This window comes from Physeter macrocephalus, chromosome 11 (genome assembly GCF_002837175.3).
Source record: "Physeter macrocephalus isolate SW-GA chromosome 11, ASM283717v5, whole genome shotgun sequence".
Classification (NCBI taxonomy): Eukaryota; Metazoa; Chordata; class Mammalia; order Artiodactyla; family Physeteridae; genus Physeter; species Physeter macrocephalus.
Window position 1 is genome coordinate 161,230,011 of NC_041224.1, and position 18,903 is coordinate 161,248,913.

At 40.2% G+C, this 18,903-nt stretch overlaps 1 protein-coding gene across 3 annotated transcripts in view; it reads right to left on the bottom strand.

The window, feature by feature from the left end:
* The window catches only part of SEL1L (SEL1L adaptor subunit of SYVN1 ubiquitin ligase), a 58,006-nt gene extending 41,852 nt beyond the window's left edge, over nt 1-16,154 (bottom strand). The window contains exons 1-4 of one of the 3 annotated variants that reach the window (XM_028496261.2): nt 15,980-16,154; nt 14,939-14,986; nt 10,555-10,592; nt 9,456-9,687 (exon numbers count right to left, since the gene is read on the bottom strand). In XM_028496261.2, coding sequence (XP_028352062.1) covers nt 9,456-9,687; nt 10,555-10,592; nt 14,939-14,986; nt 15,980-16,049 — 388 coding nt within the window. In that variant the 5' untranslated portion in view covers nt 16,050-16,154. Of the gene's footprint in view, nt 1-9,455; nt 9,688-10,554; nt 10,593-14,938; nt 14,987-15,122; nt 15,163-15,979 lie in introns of those variants that run through there. The other 2 variants (XM_028496262.2, XM_007117591.4) reach the window with 2 other exon arrangements.
* Between the last annotated feature and the right edge of the window lie 2,749 nt (nt 16,155-18,903).

Here is an 18,903-nt window from a genome sequence, read left to right on the forward strand (position 1 = left end):
ATGGTTAACGCTGTGTATAAACTTAGCTGGGCCACAGTGTCCAGATGTTTGGTCAAACACAACGTTGGGTTTCTGTGATGGTGTTTTTTGGATGAGATTAACATTTAAATCATGGACTCTGAGTAAAGCACATTATCCTCCACAATGTGGGTAGGCCTCAATCAATCAGTTAAAGGCCTAACAGAACAAGAGCAAGAAGGAATTCTACCAGCAGAGGGCCTTCAGTTCTATTGCTATTTCTCTGGAGCACCCTGAGCAATAGAGGATCAATGGGCCGTGAGCTGGTTCCTTATAGGGGGTGAGGGTAGGGGTGTGTCCAGGGGCTGGGCCGGAGCGGTGGCTTAGGTGGTCTGCCCACCCCTTTATGGTGGTGTGTGCAGGGGGCATGTGCAGTGCCCTGCTTTTGCTCCCAACCCCCTGCTTTTGCTCCAGGCTCTTCAAAAGTAGCAGTTGGGTTTTTTGGTCTCTGTTATCTTTTGTCCATAATTTTGCCCCACTGTCGCATGCAGGCAGTTAGTTTTAGTCCCATACAGTTTCTATATACTTGTTGCTCGAGGAGAGGTGTGTCCAGGGGCAAGCACTGCAGCACTGCAGCAAAGGGTCCCGGGTCCCAGGCTTCTCTCAATACTAAGTGAATTATTTACAATGTGACATTTTCACTTATCACTGACATTCCTTCAGGTGGCAGCCAGTGTAGATTGGCTAACAATTCGTAACCCCTTCCTCACCTCTGCAGGGCTAGGGATGGTCAAGTGATAGTTTTGGCGGTTCTACTAGTGACTTCTGAGGGAGGCTCCTGCTCCTCTGATGCAGGCACCACTTCTTCCTGAGGACCTAGGACCTGGAGATACAGCTACCACCAGGTGTGACCGCCTGGGACAAACATGACGATGAAGTCAATTTACTAAGGAGACTGAACAGGAGAGAGAGAAGGAGCTGGAATCCTTGACGGCACAAGCCCTGAACCACCTTATCTATGGAGTTCTGGTTATGTGAGCCAAATAAACCTCTGCTTCTACCACTGTTTGATGGATTTTCTGTTATTTGCCAACAAACCATGTTCCTTTTAAAATGACTACTGAGTATTCTGTAACAGGGGAATACCACAGTGTAATCATTCCCCTCTTGGTGGCCTTTCATTCATTCATTTTCAACAAATGTTTACTGAGGTGATATGCAGAAAACAGTTAACACAACAGACATGACTGCTATCCTTTGAAAGGTTGGCCCTTGGCTGGCATCTGGGAACTCAGACTTTGGTAGGGTTCCTGCCACCCTAACCCTAGTGGCTCACTGTACCTAAACTACTTGTACACACAATGTGGTTTATGCTCAACATCTGCTTTCCTTCTGGGAGTCTGCCATTTTGGTAGATTCCAGGCGGACAGTGATTACATGACTAGTCCCCGCTAAAAACTCCAGGCACTGGGTCACTAATGAGCTTCCCTGGAAGACAACATTTCACATGTGTTGTCACTTGTGCTAGGGGAATTAAGTGCATCCTGTGTGACTCCACTGGGAGAGGGCCCTTGGGAAACTTGCACCTTGTTTCCTTTGGACCTCATCCCATGCTGATTTTGCTTTGTATCCTTTCGCTACAATAAATCATAGCTGTGAGTACAACTATATCCTGAGTCCTCCCAGCAAATCACTGAACCCAGGGGTGGTCTATGGGGTCTCCCAATAGCAACTGACATCAGAAGTGGGGTTCCCTAAACCAACCCTGACTCACTGATAGATGGTGAAATTTTGGGAAAAGAAGAATAGGGGGCCCGGTGTGATGTATCTTTGGTGCCCAGCTGATTATGGGGTTATCCATGGTATGCAGCAGTAGCTGATATGCTGTATGTTATGAGAGGTAAAAGTTACCTGTGGAATCTGAAAATGATAGACCCAACTCCTGGAGAGTAGGCTTGCTGCATCCCACACTGCTTCTGGCCATGCTGGCTAAAGTGATGCCTTTGGGTTTTGCTCTCTCCTCCATGGGAGGAAAAAGGGGCCCCAAATGCCCGAAGATGAAAAGGCCAAAAATGTTAAAGTCTGCATTGTTCTCTTCTCCAGGTGGGCTGGGGGTGGGGTTTAAATCAGGTCCCAGGGCTGGAGCTACATTTTAGATAAAACAAAACAAAACAACAACAAAAAAAGGGAGGGAGGTAACACCACAGCAGTTTTTTCAGCCTGGCTGCTGCTGCAGTACCTCCTCCACTCCCTTTCCTCCCCTGCATTCCAGCCTGGATCTTCCCTGGCAGCTGCAATGCTAACACCGCAAACACTAAATTTATTGCTAGGAGTTTAAGTAAATTTGCAATGAGGAAAAAAAAAAAAAAAAAGGAAAATTTTTTTAGTGACTTTATATTTTGTGGTTATGACATCTGGATGTATGGTAAAAATGGATATAAAATGTTAAATGCTTGTAACTGCATACATGCCAGAGGAATCATCCTGATCAAGGGAAGCTGCAAAAAAAGAAATGTGTTAGTGGGACACAACTTCCTTGCTTTTTGCCGCCAGTGGGCGGGTTGGAATTTAAACTCTCTGAGTATTGGAAACAGAACAAGTCTCTGTAACTGATGAGTTTTGCTACGGAAGATATGGATTTTTGCTTGTTGGAGCCTCTGGAAAAAGGGAGACAATAAGAAAGAAAGGTGACCTACAGATGGAGATCTACTTTTAGAGTTCTAAAAAGCAGGTTTTAGTTGGCTAATGAGAGCTTGTGAAAGTGGAGGTCTGTCCCTTAGAGACCGATGTGCATATTTGTGAAGGGGTCGATTTGGACTTGAAGAATGACAAAACCAGAAGGTCACAGGAAAGCCTTATCTGCCACTTGGCCTTTCTGGCCTGTAGCAGCTAGTCTTTGCTGCTGAAGAAAAGCCTCTGACTTTTTTTAAAATCCTGAATTCACAGATCCTAATTGCCTGTATCTGATTCTAAGCTGAGGCCTGATACTGTCTGGTATAAGCTTCCAGCCTAAGCGGGAGCTGTGTTGAACTGAAAGCAGGCACAGGCTCATAAAGAGAACTCATACTCTGCGACCTCTGCACATGAGGCCACCTTGCTGTGGGGTCTACCCTGTGAGGACATCATAGCTGCTCGGCTGCACTGTCTGGGTCCCATACAAATCCCAGCAGGAAAGGACTTGTTCTTTGATGGGACCATCTGAAATCAAGCTGCTGACTGCCTGTATAGTGCTGACACAGAGCCTGACCACATTCTTAACTTGTGGCTATAGCTGAAAGCTGCAATGTGGGAGAGGGTACATCACAGCAACTGTGACCTCTGATCACTCCTGACAGGCTGAGCCGACTCCAACCCCCTCTAGAGCATGTCTAACTGAGGTCAACTCCCTGTGCCTGCGTCTCCTGAAGAGCTGCCATTCGCAACAATGGACTGACACCTCTGACTCTGCTTCCCTCACCTCTCTCCTGCTGCACACACCTGAGTGCCAGCTGATTAGTCATGCAGCCATCCTCAGAAAGGGGCTGATCTTTTCTAGGCTGTTCACCAGATAAAGTCACCAGAGTGAAAGGGGTGGGAGGTTATGTAAAACTATTTTGAAATTTTTTGAAAATTCAGGAGTTTTGTCCTGACCGATTCGTGAATATGATGTTTTTCTGGTTCGGCTGTATAAAGGGGTTTTTCTATGAAGATGTTTTGCACCTCTTTCACAGAACCCCTCCAGACGAAAGGTCTGGATGAGAGTAGGGGATGACTGTAAAAACATAAAATTATGAATGTTGAGTGGAAAACACTGATTTTAGAACAACCAAGGGAAATAAACCAAAACCCCTGCAGCTGGAAAGGCACAAGGGAGGGGAGAGGGCATTACGATCTTTGTTCTTCGAAATTACTTCTGGAAGCTTCTTCCTTTTCCTGAAGGAAAACTCTCTGCGCACCTCTCCAAGATGTTGAGAGTGTTCTGAGTTCAGACAGCTGAGCTACGATCATACCCAGCAGGGCTGACTGAGGCGGCAGGAGCTGACCCAACCCCTGCACTTTCCATGCAGAAAACCTCCAGATGTTGACCACACTCACGAGAGGTGGATGAACTGTTGTCACAGGCAACAAAACTGTTTGGAACTGATTGGCAGTTCCCCTGAAACCAAGCACTGAACTAAAATTTCTGGACTGGACTGGGATCCCCAGGACAAGATACCCATGGTGGGCAGCCACATCACGCTGCCTAATTTACGTCTTGCTCGGGGTGCCCAACGATTGTCAACCTTCCGTTTCTAGGGATTCCCTGGGAACCCCCAACAATTCCTTCTGGGATTGTACTTCTGTATGCGTACCCTGACTATCAGGACACTGCCTCAGCCCCGGAAGGCTTTCAACTCAGCTTCAACTTACCGGCCAGACTTGTACTGGGCCTGAACTGATGCTTAGAGCCAGGTAAAAAAGGTTAAAACAAAAACTTAAGGAGGAAGCTACCTGTCTTTCTAAGATAGACCTTCATGATTAATGGGATTTCTCATTTGGCTAAGACACGTGAAGAGCACAACTGAAATCAATACTGCAGGTTGGTCTCACTCTGCTGTCTGGGTCATATTGATAATAATTTTGCTGTGAAGACAACCTGGCCAATGACCAAAGGGGCATGCCACGTAGAGTAGAGTGAACATAGCAGGCCTAAACGTCTATCCTTGAAAAGGCCTGCTTACACGGCTGGCCCTTGGCTTGTGTCTGGGAACTTAAGATTTTGGAAGGGTTCCCACAACCCTAACTGTTATGAGTGACTCACCCCACCTGTACAAAAACTATGATTTATGCTGAACACTTGCTTTCCTTCTGGGAGTCTGCAATTTTGGTATGTGCTAGGCACAGAGAACCTATGTGACTAGCCGTCTATAAACACTCCGGTACTAGGTCTCTAAGGAGTTTCCCTGGTAGACAACATTTAACACGTGTTGTCACAACTTTTTGCTGGGTAAATTAAACACATACCGTGTGACTCCTCTGGGAGAAGACCCTTGCAAGCTTGCATCTGGTGTCCCCCAGACTCACCCCATGCACCATTCCCTTTGCTGATTTTGCTTTGTACTCTTTTTCTGTAATAAATCAGAGCTGTAAATACGACTATATGCTGAGTCCTGTGAGTCTTTCCAGAGAATCACTGAGCCCGGGGGTGTGGTCTTGGGGACTGGGAATAAGTGTGAAATGTTCCAACGAACAGCAGAAAGCAAGTGAGACTGGAGTCGTGTGAGTGACAGATGAGGTCAGAGAGGAGAGGCTTGATCACATAAAGCCTTGTTTGGATTTTATTCTGAACGTGACAGGAAGCCATTGGTGGCTTGTGAACAGGAAGTAGGATCAGTCTGCCTGCTATTAGATAACTGGCATCAGGGGAAAGGGTGAAAACAGGGACACTAGATAAGAAGTCCTTACATACAAGAGATTCGTTAACTACCCTTGGGTGGTTCAGGAACTACTTTAGAAAAGAGAAACCTAAGTTTATTTTTAAGGATGAGCAGAAATGTGATACATGGATTTGGACAAGGGGGTGAGGAAGGTATCCTAAGCAGTGGGGTGAGCTTGTATATGCCTCTGAAGAAGGGTGATGGGTTTAGCTCTGGAAAAGGGCAAATGGGGGGAAGCTTTGGGAGATGAAGTCACAGAAGATGGTGGCCACGTGCACACGGAAGGCTTTGTGAATCTTGCTAAGGAGCAAGCACTTCATCTCATAGGAAAATAGAAGATAATGGGGGTTGTAAATAGGGGAGCTATAGGATCAAATTTGGGTTTTAGGAAGATCAATATGCAGAGACATGGATAAGAGGCTGACAAAGGAAGCAAGTCTAGAAGTAACTGTCATATAACCCAGGTCTAATGTAGCTGGGAGTACACAAAAAGTCATGCATATGCAACTTATATGTACGTACATAAGCCTTTTCATGTATTAATAATACATTAAAAACAAGTTTGAATGAAAAAAGAAGCAATTATTGAAAAACTAAAACAAGTGAATCCGAATGTTTATAAAGTTGTTGGTATGACCACACAGAACATTACTGAAATGATTTTAAAACACATCATATTATTGATACAAATCACTAGTAAAATATATACTAAGAACAAAAAGAATCACAAAGAAACCTTAAACTGCATTCGGTGGTTAGTGGTAAGGTTGCCAGTGTTATTTTGAAATGATATATACTTTACTTATTTGTTTGATTAAAGTAATATAACATTAATGTTGTTAGGTACCATGATTTTCAGCATCAGGGCAAGGAGACCCAAACATAAAAGAAAGAAGCAAAAATCCTGGTGGGTGGAAAGGACTAACAGCAGACTTGAAATCCACTCTCTCTTTTTACTGCCCAAGAAACAGAGAGACAGAGAGGTGACGTGATCAAATCACCTGAGACACATGCTAACAAGAGGCCTTCTGGCAAATGCACTCAAGGTATTTACCACCAGGAGAGTCCTTACTTGTGCACTGCTTTACCAGGTTGGACCTGGTTTGTCCAGACTGATCACTGTACATAAACCTAGGATGTAAGTATTTATCAGGCATGACTTCCTAGAAAATACCACACAAGCCATGCAGTTATCAGGGAATAAACTGGAGATGTTTCATAACCGAAATAGCTCCCTTTTGTGGAAGTGACACTCCATATGAATCACTCAAAGGCCTCATATATTAAAAACATATGTTAAAATAAGCCAGAGCGCATTTTAATTGAGATAAGACAGGACCTGGGAGCAGCTCTGGCAGCCACAGATCTGTGACTTGTGTCTTGTGATAATTATATCTTTGAAAATATTAGTCAAGTTTGATAGTGGGTAGGATCTCTGATTCTTGTGAGTCTGTCACTCTGACCCTCTGTGTTATCTCACCTGTAATATTTAATTTGAACTGGAATAATCAATACCAATGTTACATTTCCTAACCCTACCCACCAAAAAGGCCTATTAGTAATGACAATTCAGTTGCAATGCATATCCTTGGTGTCTAGGTTACAGTATCTAAAATAAATACAATTTCCCACTAAAAGGAATATGGATTCCCTGGAGAAATGGCTGAGATTCATTCTGGGGTAAGGAAAAGTATAAGATGAATTTGGGACATTTTGCCCTGCTTAAAAAGGAAGAAGTTTAAAAGTTACCTACGATTAGTCAAAAGGACAAAGGAATGAACTTAAAGGGACTCTCAAGAGCCGAAAATGGAATAATGTGAGCAATAAAAAAGAATGATTGCTAAAGAGTAAAGCATAGCTGTATAAAACCCATGGTTTGTAATGATGCTCAAAAGCAAAGCAAAACAAAACAGAAAACATATTCACTGGTCTCTTTTGGAGGTTGCTAGGGCACCAAATCATTATTTGAAAATATTTCAAGGGAAAGAATCAAGCATTTATCTTGCTGTGTGGATTATATTTCTGGGTAACCAAATAGTTGATGAGGGAAAGTTCTTCTTTAGAAAAGAACTCCAGATAACAAATGCAGGAGGAATGATAAGTTAACAAGTCATAATTTTGAAACTCCTAATGAAATAATGCATCCAGACAACAAACGAAATGGTTCCCAAAACCTCTGGGTGAAAGGTCAATGAGGAACTTTCGAATGGCTGGGTCACGCTGACACCACCCAACCTTGCTAACCAATCACTAGGAGTGGGACAATCAGATACTATATAACTCCCAGGTAATGCAATGGGAAGCATACAACACTAACTATAAATATTATCAATTAAAAAATAGAACTAAATCTACCCAGGCCTTTAGAGCCAACTTCCAGTTCACAGACTAGACAGCAGATAGTGGAACAAGTTCAATTACATTACTAGCATATGACCAGCTAGATCTAGAATGAGGGAAATGCTATGGCACAAAGGATATTCTTTCTTTAACAAATAAAATGACACTTAAAAACAAGGAAGGGAAAATTGTTACAGATTAAGAGAAACCTAACATCTTAGTGTGGACACTGACTGACAGAAACCAATTCCAAAACAGACACATGTGAAACAAGTGGGAAAACTAAACGGAATCTGGGTACTGGGTGATAACGGAATAATAGCTAATTGTGTGGGTGTTATAATACTATTGTATTTTTCATTTTGTTGGAAAAAACTGCTTCCTTTTAGAGATATGTACGCAGGCAAAACAATGTGGAATTTGCTTAATACTCTAGGGAAAAAAAAAGAGTAAATGGATATGGAGTGGCAAAGATGAAACAAGAACAAGAGTGTTGATGGCTGTTGAAGCTGGGTGACAGTGGGTACATGGGGGTCATTACACCCTCTACTTTTGTACTTGTTTGGAAGTCTCCCTAACGAAAAAGAAAGGAATGAAAATAAATATTTGGCAAAAATTTAAAAATGGTAATATACACTTGGCTGAGGTACAGAAAAAGGAACAGACTTACTTTTCTGCAGAACAGTTTATCAATATGACTCAAATGTCTTTTCAAATTTTATACTTTACTTTTAAGGTTTACTTTTAAGAACTAACTCTAAGGAAATTTTCATAGATGTGTACAAAGGTATACTTAAAATGGTCTCCCAGCAAAAAAAAAAAATATTGTTATGGTATATTTACATGTAAAATTTTTTATAGCCATTAACCATGAAATTGTAAAAGAATATTAAATAATATGGGAAAATGTTGAAGACAAACTGTTAAGTGCAAAACGCAGGCTGTAAAATAGTATATACATTTTGAACCAGTTTAGTCTTCTTGAAACCAAACATCTAGAAAAAAGCCTGAAAGAGTATTCTCCACTGTGTTGACAGCTGTTATTTCTACTTGATGGGATTAAGGTACTTTTAATCAAAGAAAAAAATGGTTTCTCTTTTTGTATAAAATATTTGTAATAAAAATTATATTTTTAAAAGGTAAAACCTGGATCAATTCTCAAGATTGGCTAATAACAGAATAAGCAGATATGGCGGTGATCTCTGAAATAATAAGCTAAACGACAGATGGGTGGTGGGACAGGGCAGAGTGGATACATTAATAACTAATTTTTAAAAGAACAGGTATTTAGCACACTCTACTCTGAGAAAGATCAAGCTGTAAATTTAAAAATTACAGAGTGTCAAGAAAGCAAAAGTTAGAAGAGTATTAAAGTTTTTACGTAACTTTAGGATAAACAACTAAATCAAATTACCTAGGATGACTGAAAAGATTATTGTAGTAAAAATCCTAACACAGTTCTGAAAATAACCAAAGCAGCAAGCTAGACAACCCTTCCTGTCTGAGTTTCTATTTTGTGTACCACTCTGACAGATTGTTATATACTGGAGTCCAAAAAGAAATGTTCGAATACTAATATAATACAAATGCAATTATGACTATCAAATTCAGCTTCTGTAACTTATCCTGTAAAATTATACACTATACGTTATATGTGGTGAATATCAGTAAAATAGGACTACTGCACCTTCTATACTAGCTTTAAAATTTCAGTTGCCTCCTTCCTAAATAAGTCAAAAGTAAACAAAATGTCCAGACTACCTGGTTTCCATACTTTCATTGGCTCTTCATAGTCCTTGTTTTCTGGATTTGGAGATTCTAGAAAGCTGATTTCTTCTGTGACACTTTCCCCTTCTTGGCTTCTGAGGCCGTCTTCCTCTTCTTGAATAGGTGATTCCAATTCTGATTCTTCTGAATCAAGGAATATCTGACCAGCGACTACTCTGCCTGCTGGGCTATGGTCCTCTACCGACTCATCTGACGGCAAAGAAGTCTGACAATATAAAGTATTTTTAGTTTCCACTACTAACAATACTCCCTCCAACCTAATTTGACCATTTCTTTCACTAATCCAGATACACCTCCTTCAGTTCCTTGAATGTGTCATACTCATTCGCCTCTATACACTTTGGCACGTGTCCATCACATGCCTTCACCACCTGCCTAAACCCGACTCTTCGGATTTCGACTTAGATGTTACCTCCCCGCAAGAAGCCTTCCTTAAATTCCCCAAGTCTAGGTTAGGGTCTCCCCCTACTTGCTCCCAATATATCTTATACTTCCCCGTATGACAGCCCTGTACTATAACTTCCTGTTTCTTACCTACATTCCTTCCAATCTAGAGATCAGGGATCATAACTGATTGGTCTCTTTGAAGATGTAATAATCAGCCTTATTCATTCAATCAACCAAGTTAAGTGCATTAACAGATTTTTTTTAAAATTGGTAAGTGTAAACAAACGGCAGAGGTTAAATCTTCAAATTAAAAAACTAAAAAAAAAGAATAAAATCATTCTCTCATTAGGCAGTAAAAAATGTAACTGCCTTCAGGCTCTTCAATACACACACACACACACACACACACACACACACACACACACACACACACAGAGCACATTTAAGTTGGAATTAAATCTAGGAACCAACACTCTTAGAAATATTTATTATTCTCTCTCCTATAGGTCAGTGATTTTTCCTCCCAGAAGAACTAATATTGGCACTAGCTATCTTTCTTTTCCTTTTTTTAAAAAATACAGTTCTGTTGCTCAAAAGATGCAGATTTCACATTCTGTTGAAGATACATCATTCATGCTTTTAAACTGGGCAGCAAATACTGGTCAATGTAAATTTGAGTACACACCTTGGAATCTAAGGATTCATCTTGGTTGCCTTCTTCATCTGTAAAGAAATTTTAAGACAATTTAGTCATCTTTCTTGTTTGGAAATTGCAGGTATGTTCAATGAAAGCATTTGATAATATAACAAATAATAAAACACTAGATAAATAAATCTATAATTACCTAAAAATTGGTTGTATTCAACAACTGCTCAGAAAAGACTAAGTGAAAGGAAAAAAGGGCGTTGGGGGTGGTATTTTTTTCCTCTTTATTTAGAAAAGACATTAGCTTCATCTGGTACACAGGTAGGAAGACCAAGACCACCACCACCAAAACCAGACATTTCTTCAGATGCCATCCAGTTCTTTTGTATATAGTTAGTCCACTACTGAGAATGAGTTGCTAAATTTATAAAAATAGAGCCCTGATTTTGTGGTTCGGGATTCCACCCATTCTTCTCCTCAGCTCAGAATCTGGAGTTACTCTAGCTTATTTTAGTGATAACTAGCATTTTATTGTTCACAAAGACTGCTAAAGATGGACATTACGAATTATTATTATCTGACAGCAGAGTTGCCAAAGATAGTTAGAATTTGTGTTTGACCTTACTGAAGACATAACCAGATATGCATAAAAAGTAGCATCACACTATCATGTATTTACTCACATGAGATCTATTTATTAAGAAATCAATAGCTTATATCAAATAAATAATAAATCCAGCCACTATTTACATCTTTCTTCCAAATTCATATTGGCTGTTTTGGTTTTGTCCAATTACATTAAGTTTCCTTCTATTATTCTTTCTGCATTTCTCTGCTACTTCTATTCTGGCTGCTTGCTATTCTTTTTCCTGCTCTTATATAAACACATTCAACAACCCAACGGCCATTCACAAATATTTGATCTTTGTATTCCCAGCCAGTTAAAAAAACAACTGTCAGATGATCTCTAAGTTTCCTTCTTACTATTAAAATTACCTGATTTTATCCAGGTGTGAGCTTCAGTATTGCCAGCTCCGTAAATTATGTGAGAAATTAACCAGTAGACAAAATGCTACAAGACCATGTGATTTTTTACTAGAAAATTTGGTGTTATGGTTGCCATTTATATTTACTTCATATGGTTACATCCTAAATATGATTGGTAACTTGTAACTCTCCAAAATACAACAAAAACATGTTTTGGAGTTTGTGTTACCAAAGTACTGAGCCAACTTTAAGAAGTATAACCAACTCATTATGTACCAAATACCCAACTCTATTTCACAGTATTTGTTTCTTTTGAATATTTGAGAAAAATCAGTCTACTGGTGAGGTTGTGCCATATATAAAGTGCTGTAAATTCAAAGAAAACTTAAATTATAGCTATTTCACATTCACTACTTTTAGATTACCTTCCAAATATTTTATTTCTGGTGGGTGGGGAAGAGAAGGGTATAGCATGTATTAGTCCCACAGTGCCTATAACATTTAGGTAGTGATGTCAATTAATGAACAATCATCCTTCATGCTCACTTCTTCACAAGTATTACCCAAAGCCCAAGTTCTAACATATGGTTCAAAGTCCATTCTCAGCAGATCTTTGGATAAAGGAAAAAAAATTCATCTCTAATAACAAAGTTGTATGTGTGAATGTATTTAATTAGTCATAAACATTAGCTAGTTAATAAATCAAGAGCAGACATTAAATGTGAAATGTAGAGGGTATATCCCAATACTGAAACTTTAGATTAGTTGGAACTCAAATCACTAATCACTCAATTGAGTACCTTGTCACAATAGTTCACATATGTAGCTAATAAATAAATAATATAGATGCCTATAAATAAATTTTAAGACATGTACATTTGAGACACTACAAGCTGTTAGGCATTAGAGTAGCAAAATGTGTTTCTGAACTCCCAGAGACATGGGAACTTGTGACATTAGGGTTATTTCATATGAATTGCATCATGCTTCTCTTTCTTTTCTCTCCACAAACTAGGAATATATACTCAGGTTACTGGTAAATAAGAGCTTTCCTTTTCATTTACTAAACTGGGAAAGCCTACTCCAGATGGTAATCTTAAAGCAAAGGTATTTTCTCTTTCAAACTAATATGTCCATTCACATAACACTTTAAAGAAGTTTTATAACCTAGAGACTTCTGATAGGCAGTCAGGTAAGGATTAAAAATACTTGAGTTACACATAAATAAAAAGAATATAGTAATGCTTTTATCAGAACACATACATCAAGCAACAAGAAAAATGCAAAAGGATTCAATGAAGAGCTATGGTTTCTCTCAAGAGTATCATATCCAAAATACCATGGTTTACATTACTTTGGTAATCATACTCCTTCCTTTGAAAAAGACCAATTTTCATTTTTATTATATCAGCTAACAAAACGGCAAAATACCGGGGATACTCTTTCAGGGAAAAGTGGTCACTACAAATTCATTTTCCAACTTGTCATGTAAATTAAACAGACTAATATATCTTCAAACACAGAAAGTCTTACAAGTTTAGTGAAAAGAGACCAGATATCCTGTCTTTGGCTTTGCCATTGAATCTGTGCAGATCCTAGGATACTGCTGATTCCCAATTACTCCAAATCCAAGGCCTGGAGAGCTAGGCTCAAAACCTGGCTTCATTACATGTTAACATTACACACATGGTTCAATATAGCAAGTTTGCTCAGCCTCCTCTTCCTCAAGTGTCAAAAGGGAATAATATCATCTGCCTTGTTGACTCTCAACAAAGTTTTAAGGAACAAAATAAGAGTGAAATGAAACATATTCTGCAATCTGAAATCTACTCCTTAAATACATGGTGTTAATTAATATAACTGTTACCTGAAATACCTAGCAATGGACCTAATTTACAAGACTCTGTAATATTATTTGGCATAAAGAAAAAAAAGTAAACCATTTTAACCAGTAAGCTACTTCCTGTCAAAAACAAGAAAACATGTGAGAAAAGTTAAAGCATTTTTCATTATTATCTTGAGAAAATGAGAATAGTATCTTTTAAATCTCCTCCTTTAAATTTATTTATTCACAAGGAAAAGAAAACATTTCTAATAAAAGTATTATACTTTGGGCTTCCCTGGTGGTGCAGTGGTTGAGAGTCCGCCTGCCGATGCAGGGGACACGGGTTCGTGCCCCGGTCCGGGAGGATCCCACATGCCGCGGAGTGGCTGGGCCCGTGAGCCATGGCCGCTGAGCCTGCGCGTCCAGAGCCTGTGCTCCGCAACGGGAGAGGCCACAACAGTGAGAGGCCCGCGCACCGCAACAACAAAAAAAGTTTTACATGCCTTTAAGACAAGATATTAGATAACAGCTAGTAACAATGATAGGCTCAAGATTCCCTTTGTTGGCTGATCAAATTCTACCTGGCAATAAATGCAACTTGCTCTGGGTAACCACCAACACTCAAACATTATGTCAACACAAAATTATGACCCAAAATTTGATTTTTAAATAGGAGCAAATCTTTAAAATAAAAATGAGGCTGATATTCCGTATAAATAAGCAATTTAATGAATTAAAAAGTCAACTGAAAATCCATGTACTCAACTTACAAAACTTTATCTCACTTAAGCGTTTTATGATATTTGCACTTCATGTGAGAACAGTAGTGCCTTTATTACTGGTCAGCATGCCCATCTATATAGTTTTAGCTCCGGCTGAGTAAGATTTTTGCCTCTACCAGAGAAATGTTTTGGCAGTTTAACTATGATGGAAATCAGAACAGATGTCTTGTGAACATAGTCCTTTGCGTACATCAACACAACCCAAAGATTTAACACTTCAGTATTAACAGTCTTCTATTATAATATATGGAGAATCCCAACTGTTGATTAAAAAACTTCTTCAAGCATCATCTCCACTGACATGATGCTTTAGATATGTGCAATCTAGTCAAAGGAAGATGCAGGAAAATGTTTACATGCTTTAATTTTCTTTAAGTTCTGCAAACTGAATTCAGAGGGATATGTGCCATATTCTTTAACTAGTAGTTCTTACACTTTAGGATGAAGAATCACTTGTGGAGCTTTTTAAACTACAGATACACCAAACTGTTCCAGACCTAAAACTGCGTTTTTAACAAACCCTTAAGAGGAATTCTGATGCAGGTGGTTCATGGTCCATCAGGTACTCTACAGTACTGATTTCATACTTCCTCTGATCAAATAACTGCTAGCAGTGGCTTCAGGAGTTACACAGAGTTTTAAAGATTTGGTCATGAACACAAATCAACACTAGACGGCGGGGGGCGGACCTCAGAGCATGATGTTGGCAGTAAAGTAACTGGCATATGCTTGTTGCTTTTGAAATGGTATCTTAAACCACACTATGGATAGAATTTTAGGTTTAGACCTCTTATTTTAGAAGCAGAATGACGTTACAGCATTGACTTACAACTAGGACGGATACTTTGAGGATTCAGATAACCATCTGGGAAATTTTCTGTTGGGGGAAGAAAAAGAGTTGACATTTATACCCTGCCTTGTTCCAAAAAAAATTTAAAGCCACAGAACTGCTGTTTTGTTAACTGAAACTGATTAAAATTCAAAAGCTTTATTGTAATGATTGTTTTATTTACCAATACTCAGAAACACTAAATGCTTCTTTACCAACACTCTCAAAATAGACGTTTTCAGATGTAGGTAAACTATTAAAAAAGAGAAATGATAATTTTCAGAGCCAGGGTATAAATCAGCTAACTGGAAAATCAAATCAAAAGCATATGAATTTCTCTATGTAAAAAGTTAAATCTAGATGCTATCCATTTTACATTTATAAGAACCAAGATTTTTTTTCAAAAATCATAAAATTACTGTCAGCAAACATGGGGCGGCTCAGAAACACTGTGACACAGTAAAAAACTTTCTTAAGAATATTTCTTTAAAGGGGGTACGGAGTAGGCACATTTACATCAAAAGTGTTCATTTCTTAAACAAAGAGACAGGGCAATCTCAGGTGCTAAGCAAACCCACCAAACCACTGTCAACATCTTGGTTTTGCTGGACCTGGCTCTGCCCAGACAACCCCCAGGTGTGCCAATTACTTAACTTACAAATCCCAAAGCCAAAGTTTCAAAACCGATGCAGCACATAATCTACATGAAGAGTCGTGGAAGCTCCGGAAGGGCTCCTGTGTCACTGTGGGTCTAAGCCAGCTGTCAGGATTCATTCCCATGGAGTCACTGCTCATTCGGGAAGAGTCGTGTAAAGTTTGTGAAGTGAGAAGAGGTGTAAGCAGGGGGACCGCCCCTTCTTTTCCTCCCCTCTCAAGCTCCCCTAAACACCCGCTCTGACCCAGGCCAACCGAAGCCCAAGAAATGACAGCGAGTGACAGGCTACTGCGAGGTGTAAGCTGGAGCCCCCACGGCCCTGCCCCGGGATGGAGGCCGGGGGGGCGGTGGCTCCTGGCCTCCAGTCCGAGGGGGCGGATACTGACCCGAGGACGCGGAGGCCGAGCCCAGCAGCACCGCACAGAGCAGGAGCGTCAGCCCAACCCAGACCCGCATCCTGCTCTCAGGGCCGCTACCACCCGCTGGAGCTGTCGCTTTCTCCTCTGCCACCACCAACTCAGCCGCCGCCGCCGCCTCGCCGCTGCTCTTCCTGCTCTGGTTTCCTTCCTCCGCCCCTTCCCAGACCTCCCTGCCCTAGCGTGCAGCCAATCCCCGCCCGCCGTCGTACGCTCCTCGCCCAATCGCCGCGCCCTTCCCGCCCACCTTATTGCCCCGCCCCTGGGGTCAAGAATTGGCCAATCATTACGCGAGATTCTCACACCGACTTTCCCGGTTGGACCACGGCCTCACCGACATGGCCCCAGCTAATTGGTAGCTCCTGGGTTTAATCATCCCGGAATCAGAGCATGAGTCCAGGGTTGGACGAGAAGTCACCCAGGACTACAATTCCCACAATGCACTTCATGGGCCTCTTTCTGTGTGTGCTCTTGGGAAACGTAGTCCATCGTGGGGCAATATTTAAAAGTGCAGGTGGTTGTAGAAGTTAAGAGAACTTAGCTAACACCTGGGCTAGATACCAACTCCAGGCCGTGAACTCACAGGTTTTTTTTTTTTTTTTTTGAGCCAAATAAATATCAAGAAACACACATTATAAGGTTAAGAGTTTGTAATATGTTAAGCTCTTCCTCTTCGTTTTATTTAGAAAATTTGAATTGGGCATAGTGGTATCAGCACTGAGGAAAAATACAACAGCTAGACTGAATTCGAGGTATTTTTTTTTTAACGTAAACGAAACAGTACCGTATATACGGAAACCAGGATGAAACTCACTACCGGTCCCCCTTTACCCTACAAAACAAGAGGAAATAAACCCCACCCAGTACAGACTATGTCAATGCTAGTATTCATTTTTACGACATCCACCAGATAATAATAATCTGGAAAAAGGGGCCAAGAGTCTTTGCAAAACCCTTTCAAACATTTGTCCTCATCCCTCTCCTTTTGTAAGTTACATTGTTTTCTTCTTCATTGACTACCTAGGTCTTACATTGACTAGGTTCAAGAGTCTAGGTTGGTGTATTTGGAGATAAAGGTGACGGATTGCATTGCAGAAGTGGAAATAGTCTTGTGTATTAAGTACCAACTCCAGGCATGCTCCAACTAGGTAGCAGAGCAGTGGCTTAGTGTTCCTGGCCTTTCATCAAATTGTCATTCTGCTTTCCCTAGTATTCACCCACAGTCAGCTCTTAAGTCTACAACCTAGACATTCTGAGTTCAGGATTTTGGCAAAGTCCACACTGGCCACATATCTTCATACCATCTGTGTTCCATATTCTTTGCAGAAGAGTCCTCTTTTCCAGGAAGAAGATAAAAAACTATTGTCAACATTCACATTGAAGAGGATGAAGGAAAAATACTGTCCCATGAAAAAGAGTTCTCTTTTCTACTACTACCACACTCATCTCTATTTTTGTCACTAACAATGCTTCCTCAGAGTTCCTCTCATTTTAAATCATAGAGTAAAATCTAGTATACTATGTGACCATTTTTCTCTTTCTCATTGAAAACTTCCCTACTGACCCTCATTTTCCCTTACCTTCTTGATGCACCTGAGTTCTAGCCATACTCACCAACACCATTCTCTCTTCACTGTAACCTAAACTGCATACTATGGCCAGATGAATTTTCCTTAAACGCTGCTTTCATCTTCTTTTTCAAAATTTTTTAATGGCTGCCTTAAAACTGACAGTTCTACTTTCTTGTGGGAAGTATTGGGGAAGAAACTTCTGCCCTCCATAAGAGAAACAGTGATTATCTGACTGATAAGATTGGGGAAAGTTCACTGTTTGCTTGAGACCCAACTTCTTTTTTCATCTTTTTCTTTACTGAGTGCTTCTTATATTCAAAGCCCTGTGCTAGGTGCTGCAATGACAAATTTTCAGCTTCTCTTTTACTACTTTCCCAATTTCCACATTCACACACTCTTGCCTTCTCATGGGCTCCCCTACCCTCTCCCCACTGCCCTTGCTTCTTCTTCTTAGCCACAACCCTGGCATCTTCCCAACTTCACTTCCATTTCATCTTGGCTGAGTCTTCTCTGTCCAGGCCAGTCCTCATTAATCCTCATTTCTCTGAGTGTCTACAGAACAGTCACAAACTTGCCTTTTAAATGGGTGGTAGCTTGCTGAGGCCAAAGACAACTATGGAATTCAATGCATAGGAATATAGCATTGGACTTGTCACCTACTAGCACTAGATAATTATTTGTTGATTAATAAATACACCTTACCAATAAAGTGTTTTAAAACTATTTTCAAAGCACATGCTGTCTACCATAGTTTAATCTTAAAAAAATCTACCATACTTTTATCTTAGAGGAAATATTAAGGAACACTTGCACTCCTATTATACAGGAAATTTACTTCATTCCTCTTACCTCATCTGAAAAATGGGTATGTTAATAATACCCTCTTCACCAGGACACCAGGTCTGCTGTGAAGTTCGAGATATACGGGAGGAAAAAGTGCTTTCTTCGTTATAGAATGGTCTACAGACATTCTTTCTTTTTTTTTTTTCCACATTTCAATTGACAAGTTTTATTTTATTTTTGAGAAAAAATCAGTATTTCCTAAATTGGTCCTGTTACAAACATTACAGGAATGCTTGTTAAAAGACAGACTCCCAGCCCTCTTATTCTGATATGGTGGGTCTGGGGCCTAGGTTTAATCATATCCCCATGTGATTCTTTTTTTTTTTTTTTTAACATCTTTACTAAAGTATAATTGCTTTACATTGTTGTGTTAGTTTCTGCTGTATAACAAAGTGAATCAGCTATATGTATACTTATTCCCCATATCCCCTCCCTCTTGCGTCTCCCTCCCACCCTCCCTATCCCACCCCTCTGGTGGTC